The sequence below is a fragment of the Peromyscus eremicus genome, chromosome 1, assembly GCF_949786415.1.
Source record: "Peromyscus eremicus chromosome 1, PerEre_H2_v1, whole genome shotgun sequence".
Classification (NCBI taxonomy): domain Eukaryota; kingdom Metazoa; phylum Chordata; class Mammalia; order Rodentia; family Cricetidae; genus Peromyscus; species Peromyscus eremicus.
The window spans coordinates 99,132,604-99,146,946 of record NC_081416.1 but is presented as its reverse complement, the minus strand read 5'-3'; the positions used below and the strand labels follow the sequence as shown (position 1 = coordinate 99,146,946).

Sequence of the window (14,343 nt, the reverse complement as noted above, 5' to 3'; positions counted from 1 at the left end):
CTTAAGGGAGTCAGTTCTCCCCTTCAACCATTTGGAACTAGGGGAATCCCAACTCTGGTTGTCAGACATGACTGCAAATGCCCTTACCGCTGGGCTATCTTGCTGGCCCCAAACTAATTTTTGATGGAAAATAAATCAGAGCCGTTTGTGTTGGTGCATGTCTGAAATCGTAGTACTCAGGCTGAGACATAATTATTTATTTGATGCTAGCCTTAGCTATTGCAAAATCTTGTATCAAAAGAAAAAAAAGAATGTACCATGGTTTCCTCTGGAGGATAAGGGTGGGACTTGACTAGGAAGTGCCATGAGGAAGCTGTCTGGAATGTTATCATCCTGTATCTTGACTGGTGATTAGGTACATAGCTAAACACTGGTACCAGACATCTTGACTGGTGTATGATTGTCAAAGGTACAATAATTTATACACAATATTGGTATTCTTAGTTGTATGTAGTTTTCCATAACAGGCTAAGAAAACATGGGACTGCATGCTGAAAGATTTAGGAGCGAGTGTTTTTAGTGTATGTTGTTACAGTTTGCACCAAAAGTAAAATGGATGAATGGATGGCTAGAGAGATATATGTGATAAAGCAGGTATTATGAAGTGTTATGGCAGAACTTAGGTAATAGCTATATGGGTATGAACTACAAAATTATTTTGTTTTATGTTTGAAAAATTTCACAGTTAACTCTTGAGACTTTCTTTTGATTTCCCTGCTTGTGTTTGGGAACTAAAGCGAAGCAAAACTACCTGTAAAACATTAAACTTGTACTGAAAATTCCTAAATTATACAACAATGAATGTTGTATGTAACAAAGGTATAGCTCACTTGTACAACATATGCCTAATATGTATGAGACCCTGAATTTACATCCTAATGTATATACTTTTCTTTCTACTCTCCCATATCCATGTATGGTATGGTTCTTACTGTTTGAGACAGGGTCTCATGCTTTATAGCCTAGGCAGCCTTGAATTCACTGCAGCCCGTGCTGGCCTCAAACACAGTTATTTTCCTACTATTTCTTCCTCTTGAGTACTGGGATTACAAGTGTGCAGTACTATACCCAGCTTAATGAATTTGTCAGAAAAGAGAAAAACCTTAAAAATTTGTGGGCTTTAGTGTTCATTTCTACAAATTAGAAAAACAACAACAATATAATGTGTGTTTTTAAAGTTACAAGAGCTGGTATGGTAGTGCTGTGGGATGTCTCTCTGTACACTGTGAATATGTGTTGCTCTGATTGATTGATAAATAAAGCTACATTGGCCTATGGCAGGGCAGGATAAGGTTAGGCGATACATTCAGACTGAAGGCGAGACCAAGAAAGGCAGAGGAGGAGACGCTAGCCCGCTGCCCAAGGAGCACCATGCCAACAGACTGGTAATGCCATGGCCACATGGCAAAACATAGATTTATAGAAATGGGTTAATTAAGGATGAAAGAGCTAGCTAGCAAGAAGCCTGACATAAGCCATACAATTTGTAAATAATATTAAGCCTCTGAATGATTATTTTATACAGGCTGCAGTACCATGGGGCTGGGCAGGACTGGAGAAATCTTCCGGCTACAGGTAGCACATGCCTTCGGTTTCAGCATGTAGGAGGCCAAGGCAGGAAGATTGAAACTGTAATATGTAGGGAGACTGTATTTCAAAAGACCAAAAACTCAGCTTATCAAATGAAGTAATAGGAAAGAATAATTATCATAAGTCAGGGGGTACTGTATAGTGTTGAAGACTATCCAAAGTCTATTGACACATGTTTATGTATTGATGTTTTAGAAGACCTCTCATTAAAGCCATAACAAGACACCTGTAACCTCATGTGGTGGTTTGATTTATGTTATGGCTTGGTAAGGTTGTAGTAAATAAATAAGTTATTTAATCAGATACTAATCTACATGTTGCTATGAAGGAATTTTGTGGATGTGGTAGACATTTACAGTCAGTTTACTTAAGGTAAAGAAATTACCCTCAGTGAAGTTAGTATGCCTTATTAGTCATTTAAAAGGCCTTAGTAAGAGCAAAACTGAAAGTTTCTACAAGAAATTCTCCTTCAAGGCTATAGCACTAATTGCCACCTGAGTTTCTAGTCTGCCCCCCGCTCTACAAATTTCAGACTTGTCAGCACCCCCCAGTTATATGGACCATATTCTCAAAAATCTATCTATCTCTATTTACCACTTACCTGTATATCTTTTTCTCTTGTTCATTCTATTTCTCCTGAAGAATGTTGACTGATTCACTCCTCAATATCAGAAGACAGTTTAAAGGACTGAGAGTACAGGACTAGGAAAAAAATTTCCTACCATTTAAAAACAGTAAGGGCAGCCGGGCAGTGGTGGCTCACACCTTTAATCCCAGCATTCGGGAGGCAGAGGCAGGCGGATCTCTGTGAGTTCGAGGCCAGCCTGGTCTACAAAGCGAGTTCCAGGAAAGGCGCAAAGCTACACAGAGAAACCCTGTCTCAAAAACCAAAAAAAAACCCCCAAAAACCAAAAAACCAAAAAACAGTAAGGGCTGGGCAGCGGTGATGCACACCTTTAATCCCAGCACTCAGAAGGCAGAGGCAGGCGGATCTCTGTGAGTTTGAGGCCAGCCTGGTCTAGAGCAAGTGTAACACCAATTTCTAAAGGTCTTATCATAAAAAACCGGAAGCCTGATATTGGGGTGAAAGCTGAAAGATCAAAGAAGGAGAGCAAGTCACAGCCACCACCTCTTCCCTCACCAACTCCTCAGCCTGAAAGAGCTCCAGCCGAAAGGGCTTCAGCTGAAAAAGCCTTTAGTTCCTGTCTCCTCACACCTTATATATCTTTCTCTGACCTGCAGTATTACTTCCTGGGATTAAAGGCACGCGTGTGCTTCCCAAGCAAAGGCACGAGATCTCAAATGCTGGTATTAAAGATTTGTGCCACCACTGTCTGGCTCTGTTTCTCTCCTAGACTGAGCCAATCTCTGTAGTTGGAAGTTTCTCTGGTCCTACTGCTGCTGCTGCAGAGGCTGTGGGCAGGAGCTACAGGGAGTATGTGGTCTTTTGTCACGTGGGCACCACTTATTACCATCAATCCACATGAGTCTATTAAATGGGTAACAGAATTTATTAAGATATAAATTGAGGAAATACGCTCACGAATACAGAACGGAGTAGACAGCTGAAGCTGTCCTCTGATCTGACTGGGAGGGAATCCACCTCGCAGGCAGGAGCAGGGAGAAGGGGCATGTGACCCTTCTCCACCTCCTTATAATTGGCCAGGTACAACGGTAGGAAGCACCGCCTCCTTTGGGCTGTATAGCCCAAGGTCATGGGCGGAGCAAATACCACTACAAATCTCATGTAGAGTGGCTTTGTACTCACAGAGATCTAGATGGATCTCTGCCTCATGAATGCTAGGATTAAAGGTGTATGCCACCACTGTCTGGCCTCTATGTTTAATCTAGTGGCTTGTTCTGTCCTCTGATCTTCAGGCAAAGTTTATTAGGGTACATAATATATCACCACAGGCTCCAAAGCTATACAGAGAAGCCTTGTCTCAAAACAAAACAAAACAAAACAAAACAAAAAAAGAGTAAGGATCTTAAGCTTGGAGGTGAATGACTATAATCCTAGTGTTCCAAACCAGTCTGGCTACACATTCAGGCCCTGTTTGAAAGCAAACAAACAAGCACACACCAGTTAGGACGATCTAGGTAGACTCACCTGAGAATAGATACAATATGTGAGAACTGATGAGTTGGGCAAGGCTACTAATTATAATAAAGTGAACATTGCTTGTATACACTAGAAACCACCATTTATAAAAGTAAGAAAATGATTCCACACTCAAGAGCAATAGTAAACACGCTGACTCATAAGGATACTCAAGATTAAATCTTAAGTGCTTGCCAAAAATTTATGGAAAGAATTAAAAAAATAACTTTTGAGGGGCTGAAGAGATGGCTCAGAGGTTAAGAGCACTGGCTGCTCTTCCAGAGGTCCTGAGTTCAATTCCCAGCAACCACATGGTGGCTCACAATTATCTGTAATAAAATCTAGTGCCTCCTTCTGGTGTGCAAGCATACATCAGGCAGAACACTGTATCATAATAAATAAATAAATCTTAAAAAAAACTTTCTGAAGCTGTAAAAGAAGACTTGAACTAATGCAGAAATATATACTAATCTATAGATAAAGATTCATTTAAACTTCAGTTCTCTAGCCTGTAAATCTAGTGGAATTCAATTACAGATCTCAAAAAGACTTTCCCCTCATTAAATTTGTGAAAGAGATTCTCAACTTAAAATAGTGAAATCTGAGAACAGTCAAGACAATTCTGAATTATCAGGTGATATGTGGGAGAATTACATTATCAAATAAAAACCTGAAGTGCTGTTCTGACAGGAGATTATTACTGTTTTCACAGGATGGGCTCTGTGGCTCAGTCTCTTGCTAGGCTGCTTCAAATAAATGTGTTCTCTTTGCTTGCTTATTTATTTATTTTTTTGCTTTTCCTTAGACATGACTTTGCTATGTATCCCTGGCTGGCCTGGTACTTTCTATATACAGCAGGCTAACCTTGAATTTGCAGCAGTCCTGCCTCAGCCTTCCAAGTGCAGGGATTATAGTCATACATCACCATGTTTGGCTTTATTCTGTTTAATATATGAAACCATAATATTTTTCTATTTAGAATTTTACCACTGTGTACTCTAGCTCTCATGTTTTAAATTAATGATTTGTTTTGGAGACAGGGTTGAGGCTGGCCTTGAACTTCCTTTGAAGCCAAGACTGGCCTTATGCTCCTGTTCCTCATGCCTCCACCTCTGCAGTGAAGGGATTATAGGCAAGTGCCACTGTGCCTGACTATACTGGTTTTGCTCCCCCATCTTTTTCTTGTTTAGTAGAAGCAGAGTAAAGTGATATTACCTTGTGTGCTATTTAATTGCAGCAGGTGTAAAGTGTACATGGTGTTTCTCACTAATGCCAAGCATTGGGCCAAGTGAGCTGGGCTGGAATTACACAGATAGCCACTAGCTTCTATATTTCAGCCTGCATTTAAGATGAGTTCTGTGCATGGTTGGAAAGTGTGACTGTCAGGTCCTTGGCAGCTGCTGAAAAGTTTTGCATTTTTTACTTATAATTTGCAGTAGTAGTATTTACTAGGACTCCAGGTATCTTGTTTTAGACATTGTAAAAAGGAAGGTTATATGGGTGCTTTAAAAAAATTAAAAGACTAGTCAGTTGAGGTGGGACATACCTTTGATCCTGCAGGATGTAGAGGCAGGAGGAGCTCTGTGAGTTCAAGGCCTACATAGTGACCTCCAGGACAGCCAGGAAGACTTGGAACCTGTCTCAAACACAAAATCTAAAACAAACAAACAAAAAGGCCATGACAAACCTTTTCTTCATAGCTTGGGGGACAGCTAGAAGACTAGCATGTCAAATTAATGTGGCTTTTTATAATTAGATATAGATTTAATGAATGTCCAAAATAAATTTGTACACATCTAAACGAAAAGGGGGTGGAGAGATGACTAAGTGGTTAAGAGAGCTTGCTGCAGTAAAGATATATGGACTAAAGGGTATACTGTGTGACTCACTGTGTCACATTACAGCTTCTATGATGAGATTGTTCTTTCTTTTTTCCTTTTCTCTTAAATTTTATTGGGGTTGCAAGGGCAGAGGGCAGATACAAAGGGATGGGAAGATGAATGGAATCAAGATGCATGATGTAAAAACCACAAAGAATGAACGAAAAGTTAAAAAAAGTGCTTGCTGCTCTTCCAGAGGACCTGAATTACATTCCTAGTATCCATGTTGGGCATCTTACTCTAGATGCAGGGGTTGTAGTATTCTTTTCTGGCCTTTGGGTACCTGTACTTACATGGCAAACACAGAGGAACATAAGTATCAATAAAAATGAGTCTTAAAAAACAGTATGAAGGATGCTGGTAATTCCTTTCTTTTCCTTTTTAATTTTTGACACCTTTAAAAAAAGAAATACATTTTCCTTCACTTGGCAGGAACAGTATCTGTAAGTTTTATATACATTAATTTCAATTTAATTGAAAATTTCTGTGTCAGCATAAAGCTTAATGCTTGTGGATATAAAAACATTGTATGATAGAGATAGGTACTAGGCATGGTAGTACACACCTTGAATACCAGCATACAGGAAGGAGAGGCAGGTGGATCTCTGTGAGTTTGAGGCCAGCTAGGTCTATGTAGCAAATTCTCTGGACATCCAGGGGAGAGAGGAGAAGGAGAAGTGTGGGGAGGCAGGAATACAGGTATTTTCAGTGTAATGTGGTTGTAAGATGAATAGGTGTTTTGGGAGTATAGAAAACGATACTTGGTCTAGAATCTGGTTTCAGTTAGTGATTTCTGTAAGAGATGATGCCTAAATATCTCATAAAAATGGAAGCTGGTTAAGTTTTCAGAAATGAGAAAGCGTAGCTTTTGTGTGTGTATGTGTAATGTTTGTGTGTGTAGGTGGTTGCATGTGGTGTGTGAGTGGTGTCTTCCCCAGTGCTTTTCATGTTACTTTTGAGACAGTGTTTTTCATTGAACTTGGAGCTTACTGATTCAGCTAGACTAGCTGGTTAGCCAGACCCAGTGATCCTCCTGTCTCCATCTTCCCAGCACTTGGATTTTTACCTGAGTACTGGGAATCTGAGTTCAGATCCTCATGTTTGTGTGGCAAGCTGAGCCATCTCCCTACTCCCAACACATTTAAAAAAAGGTAGTGTTTTAGGGTTTTCAAGTAGTAGAGACTTAAGAATGATAGTACTTACTGCTTTTTTATGGGTTTTTTTTGTGACATTATTGAAGATTTTGTTTATATACAGTAAAATTCATCTCCCCACCTTTTTTTTTTTTTTTTTTTTTTTTTTTTTGGTTTTTCGAGACAGGGTTTCTCTGTGTAGCTTTGTGCCTTTCCTGCCCTTTTGTTTTTGAGATGATGTCTTACTGTGTACTATGTTCAAGACCTGGCTAGCCTTGAACTTGATAGGTAGACCATGTTGGCCTTGCACTCACAGAGGGCCTCTGCCTCCCAAGTGCTGGGAATAAAGGCATGTGTTTTAATTAACTAATGAATTAATTGATCAATTTTCTGGTGCTGGGAATTGGACCCAGGGGCTTGGATTTGCTAGGTTCCTGCCCTACCACTGGGCTTATATCCAGTTTGTTTGATGTACTGCTTGGTTTCTTAGTTGAGAAAATACCTCCATCAGATTGCCTGTGGGAAAATCTCTGGGGCATTTTCTTTATTAGTGATTCATGTGGGAGGGCTGCGTTCACTGTGGGCAGTGCCACTTCTAAGCAGGTGGTCCTGGGTTATTTAAGAAAGCAGGCTCAGCAGAATGGGAGGAACAAACTAGTAATCAGTGTTGGGATTACAAGTGTGTACCACTATACCAAGGCAGTGAGCGTGTTTTTCTTCTGGTCCTCCCGCCTCTTCTTTATTTAAAATGTCCTATTTATGGTCCTCCTGTTTTGGTTGAGTTGAATTGAGTACGGTGGTTTTTCTCCTATAGCATTTATTGGGATTTCAGATATTGGTAGCCCACAGTGGCTACTGTTGTCCAGTTTTATAGTAATTTTCTTTAAGAGCAGGGTAGCATGTATGAGTTTGAAAAAAAATTATTTCAGTGGGCACGCATGCATATCTGTAATCCTAGCTCTTTGGAAGCTGAGTTAGGAAGGTTGTGATTTCAAGGCCCATGTGGACTACATAGTAGGTTCCAGGACACACATACACATAGACAGACAGACGACAGACAGACAGTCAGACACACACACACAAACACACACACACACACACACACACACACACACACACACACACACACGCACCTCTGGACTACAAGCTTCCAGGATACACCACAGAAACACAGTAGGTTTCAGGTCTCTGTCTGTCTCTGTCTGTCTCTGTCTGTGTCTCTCTCTGTCTCTCTCTCTCTCTCTCTCTCTCTCTCTCTCTCTCTCTCTCTCTCTCTCTCTCTCTCGCGCGCGCGCGCGCACACACCCATGCACGCATGCACACGGCAGGCCGTACTTTGTCCTCAGCCAGGCTGAAAGGCAAGGCTGCTTGCAGTACAGACTTGCATTGCTGCACTAGCAATCAGTGCACTTGCTGCCAGCATGGCTTGTTTGTAGAATTCCTAATTCATTTCTAGCTCCACTTCTTCAAAATATGCAGGAAATGCTCTTTGCCGGCTCATAGGCCCAGTTTTTCTTGTGGCAAATGCTGGTTTTAAGTTTTATGACTCAAGAAGTGCTGTGAGGAAATGTAGTCCTCCGCTTGAGACTTGAGGCCGCTCCTGTCTTCTTCCCTTCCCTTTGGTACCCAGATGTCTGTCCTTTTGGCACTTTTCTGCTTATAGGTTGTATATCTTCTGGTTTTGTGGTAGATCAGAATAACATCTTTTCTTTTTTAAAGACAGAATCTCACCCTCACCATGTAGCCCAGGTTGGCCGTAAACTTGTTGAAGTTCCTCTGCCTTGGCCTCCTGAGAGCTGGGATGGTAGATTTTAAACCACATGTCTTGCTTTACGTTTGTTATTTTTTTGTTGTTGTTATTTTCTATTGCTTTTGAGTGGTTTCTGAGAAGGAAAGAATTTGAACTTTTTTTCCTGTCATTTAAGACTATAGCAGTTTAAAATATACATTTTTTCTTAGCATTTTCTATATTCAACTAGTCAAAATGTTGAAACTAGATAAACCATAATGTAAATGTGGAATATGATATTTTTACTTATTTAATAAATAAATTTATAGTATTTACCATGTGCTGTTTGTTCCAAGTACTTTAAAAACATGTACTAATTACTTTTTATAATTCTATGAGGTAAGCTGTCTCTTTCACACTAGTACACATTTGTGCTGTCCTCCCACACCATGGAGTCTCTTTATATAACTTAGACTGACCTGGAAATCACTTTGTAGCCCAGGTTAGCTTTAAACTCATGATATTTCTGTAGCTTTCTCAGTGCTAGGATTGTAGATATGATTGTAGACAGAAAGATTCTGGCTTTATTGTCTTCTCATTTTATTGATAAGGAACTGAAGTATAGTCAGGAAAACTAAGGGAATCTAGTTCTTTAGAAACGAGTCATTCCTATTTGTCACTGTATGACTGTAGCATTTGTGGGCCTTCTGTTAGTGAATCCTTTCAAAGCAGGGTTCATGTCTCAGTCTTTTTGCTGGCATACCTTATTTTATTGTGCTTCAGAGTACTGTGGATTGTTTTTGTTGTTGTTTTATTTGTTTTTTAAAAATTGAAACTTTAGAATGGATGTGGTAGTGCATGTCGATAGTCCAGATACTTAGGGAAAGTCTGAGCCTACTTTGGGAAAGCTTTAGCAATATAGTAAGAATTCATCCCACAAAATAAAAGGAGATAGACTAAAAGTAGAATAAATAAAATAGTAAATTAAATTTAGTTAAAGGTTTGTGATCACCTGCTTTAAATAAATCACTTGGTACCATTTTTCCAGAGGCTTGTTACTTTATGTCTTACTTTTTTTTAGTTTGTTTTGTTTTGTTTTTTGAGACAGGGTTTCTTTGTGTAACAGCTCTGGCTATCCTGGAACTCTCTTGCCTAGGAACTCACAGAGATCTGCCTGCCTCTCCCTCCTGAGTGCTTGGATTAAAGGCATGTGCCATTACCGCTTGGCTCAAAGTCACATTTTGATAATTCTTGAAATATTGACAAAAATTGTCATTGATCCTTCATGTTATTAGAATATTTGTTTTGAGGTACCATACACTGTACCTACATCAAAAGGAGAATTTAGTAACTGTTATATGTGTTCTTACTGATCAGCTGATGCCAGACTTTCTCATTCTCCGCCTTCTTATTCCTCAACTTTATTGAAATCAGCCAGTTAAAAGGGAGGGTTGCATGTGTTTCACTTCAGGACAAAAGCTAAGAATGATTAAGGTTAGTGGGGAAGGCATCTTGAAAGATAGGCCTTTGTGCCAAATAGTTAACCAAGTTGTGACTATAAAGGAAAAGTTGGTAAAGGAAGTTTAAAATTGCTACTCCAGGGGACACAAATGATAGGAGGAAGGGAAAGCACAGAAGCTTTTTTGCTGCTATGGAGAAAGTTTCCGTTGTTTGCTTAGATCAAATCAGCCTCTGCATTGCCTTTGTCCAAAGCCTTACCCAGAACACACCCTGCTCCCTTCAAGTATATGAACACTGGGAGAGGTGAAAAAGCTACAGAAGGAACATTTCAAGCTAGATAGTTCATGATGTTTAAGAAAAAAACCATCTATATGTTAGTAGAAGAAAGTGTCCAAGGAAGCAGCAAATCCTTGTGGAGAAGCTACAGTGTGTTATTCAGAAGGTAGAGAGAGGTAAGACCACTGAAGAGGTAGACACACTGAATGAGAGATTTTTGAGGCAAACAAAAAGCCTTATATTGGAAGAAGCCTAAATCTAGTTCCTCCATAGCTAGAGAGGTCAGGCTGACTTGTTTAGGGGCCATTGCAGATGGTGACTTCAAGTTGAAGTGAATAATCATTTATCATTCTAAAAGTCCTGGGGCCTTTAAGGATTACATTATATCTGTTCTGCTTTTTGTAGAGAGCTGTAAGTGAAGCAACAAAAAGCATTTGAGGTTTTTTGGGTTTTTTTTTTTTTTTTTTTTTTTTTTTTTTTTTTTGGTTTTTGGTTTTATGACACAGGGTTTCTCTGTGTAGTTTTGGTGCATGGCCTGGATCTTGCTCTGTAGACCAGGCTGGCCTCAAACTCACAGAGATCCACCTGGCCGTGCCTCCTGAGTGCTGGGATTAAAGGCATGTGCCACCACTGTTCGGCCTCATTTGAGTTTTTTAAACTTACTGTTGGGACTTATTGTTCAGAAAAAAGGATTTCTTTGACGCTATTACTGCTTAGACCCATGTATGGTGGTGCATATCTGTATTTATAGCACTGAACAGGTAGAGGCAGGAGGAGGGGGAGTGTGAGGTCATTCTGGGCTACTTGACAAGACCTCATCTAAACAAACAGAAAAAACCCCTAAAAACCCTGTATCTCTATCCAAAATGCACATATACATGCATACAGATGGATGGATAAGTAAGTAGGTAGTATTGCTCTACTTGTTCACAGCATTCCTGGTCATCCAAGAGCTCTGAGGGTTTAAACGATGCTAACATAGTATTCACTTGGCAACTTATGCATTAGAAAGTAATTTTTATTTTCAGGGCTTCTGATTTAAGAAATTCTTTTTGTAAGGCCATATCTTCGGTGGTTATTCCTCTGATGAATTTGAAAAAAATAAAATGAATACATTCTGTGAAAGATTCAGTATTTTAGGCCATAATATTTTTTCTAATGACTAGAGATAACATTGATGAAACAAATTAATTTTTTTGGTTTTGGTTTTTTGATACAGGGTTTCTCCGTATATCAGCCCTGGCTGTCCTAGAACTCACTGTGGACCAGGCTGACCTTGAACTCACAGAGATCCACCTACCTCTGCCTTCTAAGCACTGGAATTAAAGGCATATGCCACCTCTCCTGGCTAATTTTTTGTTTTTTTAAAGAAATTTCCAGTCAGAAACCATTACTCTGATCATATTTTCTCATGTGCTAAGCAAAGTTTCTACCTCTGAGCTGCATGCATAGCCCATAAGATCCTCTATTCTAGATGCCATAAGAACTTTTATATGGAGGTGCAGAGGTTAAGAGCACCTACTGGTCATTTAGAGTAGTGGTTCTTAACCTGTGGGTTAGGACCCCTTTGGGGTTACAGGGGTCACCTAAGACCATCAGAAAACATAGATATTTACAGTATAATTCATAACAGTAGCAAAATTAGAGTTATGAAGTAGCAACAAAAATAATTTTATGGTTGGGATCACCACAACATGAGGAACTGTATTAAAGGGTCATAGCATTAGGAAGGTTTCTCATTCACTGTTTTAGAGGATCCCAGTTAATTCCCAGCACCCACATCAGGTGCCTCCAGCTCCATGAGGATTCAATTCATGGGGATTCTTGTCTCTGGGCGCACGTGCGCGCATGCACACACACACACACACACACACACACACACAGACATTAAGAAATAAATAAAAAGAACATTTGTAGCTAGGTGTGGTGGCACATAGTTGTAATCCCAGCACTCAGGAAGTTGAGGTAAGGAGATGGAGAGTTTGAGGCCAGCATGGACTACCTAGGGTAGTTCTTGTATTTTACTATTAAATTAAAAATATACTGTGAATATAAAATATTATACTTGTTATTGAGATCATTCTGATAGTTCCTCAAAAGTTAAAGTGAAATTATCATATGATTTAGCTGTTGTACTTATATATACACAAGATGATTTAAAATATATATCTCAGGCAAACAAGATGACTCAGTGGGTAAATCTTGATGACCTAAGTTCAATCATCAAAATCTATATAAAGGTAGAAGGAGGGAACCAATGTAACAAAGTTGTCCTCCAACCTCCACACTGTGCTATAAGCATGCACTGTTGTATGTGTGTATGATGTGTATGTGTACAGGTAGAAACTTAGGTGCTTATGGCAGCATTATTTTTAATAGCTAAGATGTAGAAATGACTCATGTCTATCACTAGATCAGAGGATAAAACAAAATGTGGTATAATCACATAGTGGGGTATTCAGCAGTAAAAAGAAATGAAGTGTTGCTACTTGGATGAACCTTAAATTTAAGTTAAATGGGGTTGGGAGGATGCCTCAGTAGAGTACTCATAAGCATGAGGACCTGAGTTCCATCTTCAGAACACATGTAAAAATGCCAGGTGTAGTGGTGCATGTGTGTAATTCCAGCACAGTAGAGACAAGATAGGAGTAGTTGGGACTGTAGGCAAACACCAGTCGTGCCCAGCCGTAAGTGTTAAAATGTGAGCATGTGAGCCATAGAATCTGAAATAATGCGTGTATAGAAAGTATATTCTTACATCATAGCTTCCAGTAGCCTTATTCTTGTTACTGTAACTCCTGTGAAAAGAGACTGTGCTGGTGTGGTTTTCTTTGTCTGAGCTCATAGGGAAGAATCATTCCCCACCCCCACCCCCACCCCCACCCCCACCCCCACATATCTTACAAGGTAGTATTTAAAGCTGTGTTGATTAATTTACATGAGGTTTTAAAGTTCTACTTTTGGTGATTAATTTTTGTTTGTATTTCTAGGACTTTCAGTCAGAAGAAGGCTGCTATTGAAAGAGAATACGCACAGGTGAGTGTGGGGCTGCAGTCCCTGTTCTAGGGACACCTCTGCTTGGCTTAAGATCAGATAGCCTGCCAAGGAGAACCTTGGACTCCTCCTGCTGCCTGCCCACTTGTGACTGTCTTCCTTTGGTGCCCTTAAATTTTTTCTTTTCTTTTCTTTTTTTTTTTTTTGGATAGAGTTTCTCTGTGTAGCCCTGGCTGTTTTGGAACTCTCTAGACCAGGCTGGCCTTGAACTTAGAGGTCCCCGAGTGCTGGGATTAAAGGTGTGCACCACCACCTGCCTGTCCCTTTATTTAATTTTTTTTAAAAAGACAAACTCTGACCATGTCATCCTGGCTGGCCCTAAACTGTCTGTGTAGAACAGGCTGGCTTCAAACTCATAGAGATCTGCCTATCTCTGCCTCTTGAATGCTAGAATTAAAGCCATGTGCCACCAGGCCCTGCCAAAATTCATTTTACTTTGTCTTATTTTATTTTTGAGACAAAGTCTCATTGTGTAGTTCTGCCTAATTCCCTTTTTTGGATCCATTTAAATCTTAAAGTAAGGCTTTCTTATAATAAAGAAGATCATAGGTAAGGTTTCTCACTTGAACCTTGGGCTGGCAGAGCTAGTCTAGCTAGACAGCTTGCTCCAGGGGATCCTCTGTCTTTACCTCAGAGTGCTGGGATTACAAGAGGGCCACATGCTGGCCTCATATTGACATGGGTGCTAGGGATCTGAACTCAAGTATTTAGCATTATGTAGCGCTAATGCTATAGAAGTGATGCTGAGCCTAATAAGATTTTATGATTTGTTTTGGTGGCTGTGGTAAGTTAGGAAAATATCATAGATACGGGTCACTTTTCATGGTTGAATCTCCAGTATTGATAATAGTTTCTTACAATTTCCAAAAATTATTTCATCTACTTTTTTTTTTGCTACTCTTCTGAAAATATGAAAGTTTGTTACACTGAAATATTTGGCAAAACTTAGAGAAAAATCAAATAGAATTTGTACTTATTTTAGTATTTATTTTGGTTTGTTAGATATTTTTAAGTTAAATATTTTTAAAAGGCATATGTGGTTAGCAATTACATATATAAGCATGTAAAATTTTATTTTATTTTATTTTGGGTGTACCAGTGTTATGCTTTCCCGTGTGT

General features: G+C 39.5%; 1 protein-coding gene across 1 annotated transcript in view; it reads left to right on the top strand.

Annotated features, from left to right (window-relative positions):
* The window catches only part of Fchsd2 (FCH and double SH3 domains 2), a 212,099-nt gene that overhangs the window by 21,019 nt on the left and 176,737 nt on the right, over nucleotides 1–14,343 (top strand). Inside the window, exon 3 of the mRNA XM_059270348.1 lies at nucleotides 13,161–13,206. Within this exon, the coding sequence (XP_059126331.1) occupies nucleotides 13,161–13,206 (46 nt within the window). The remainder of the gene's footprint in view (nucleotides 1–13,160; nucleotides 13,207–14,343) is intronic.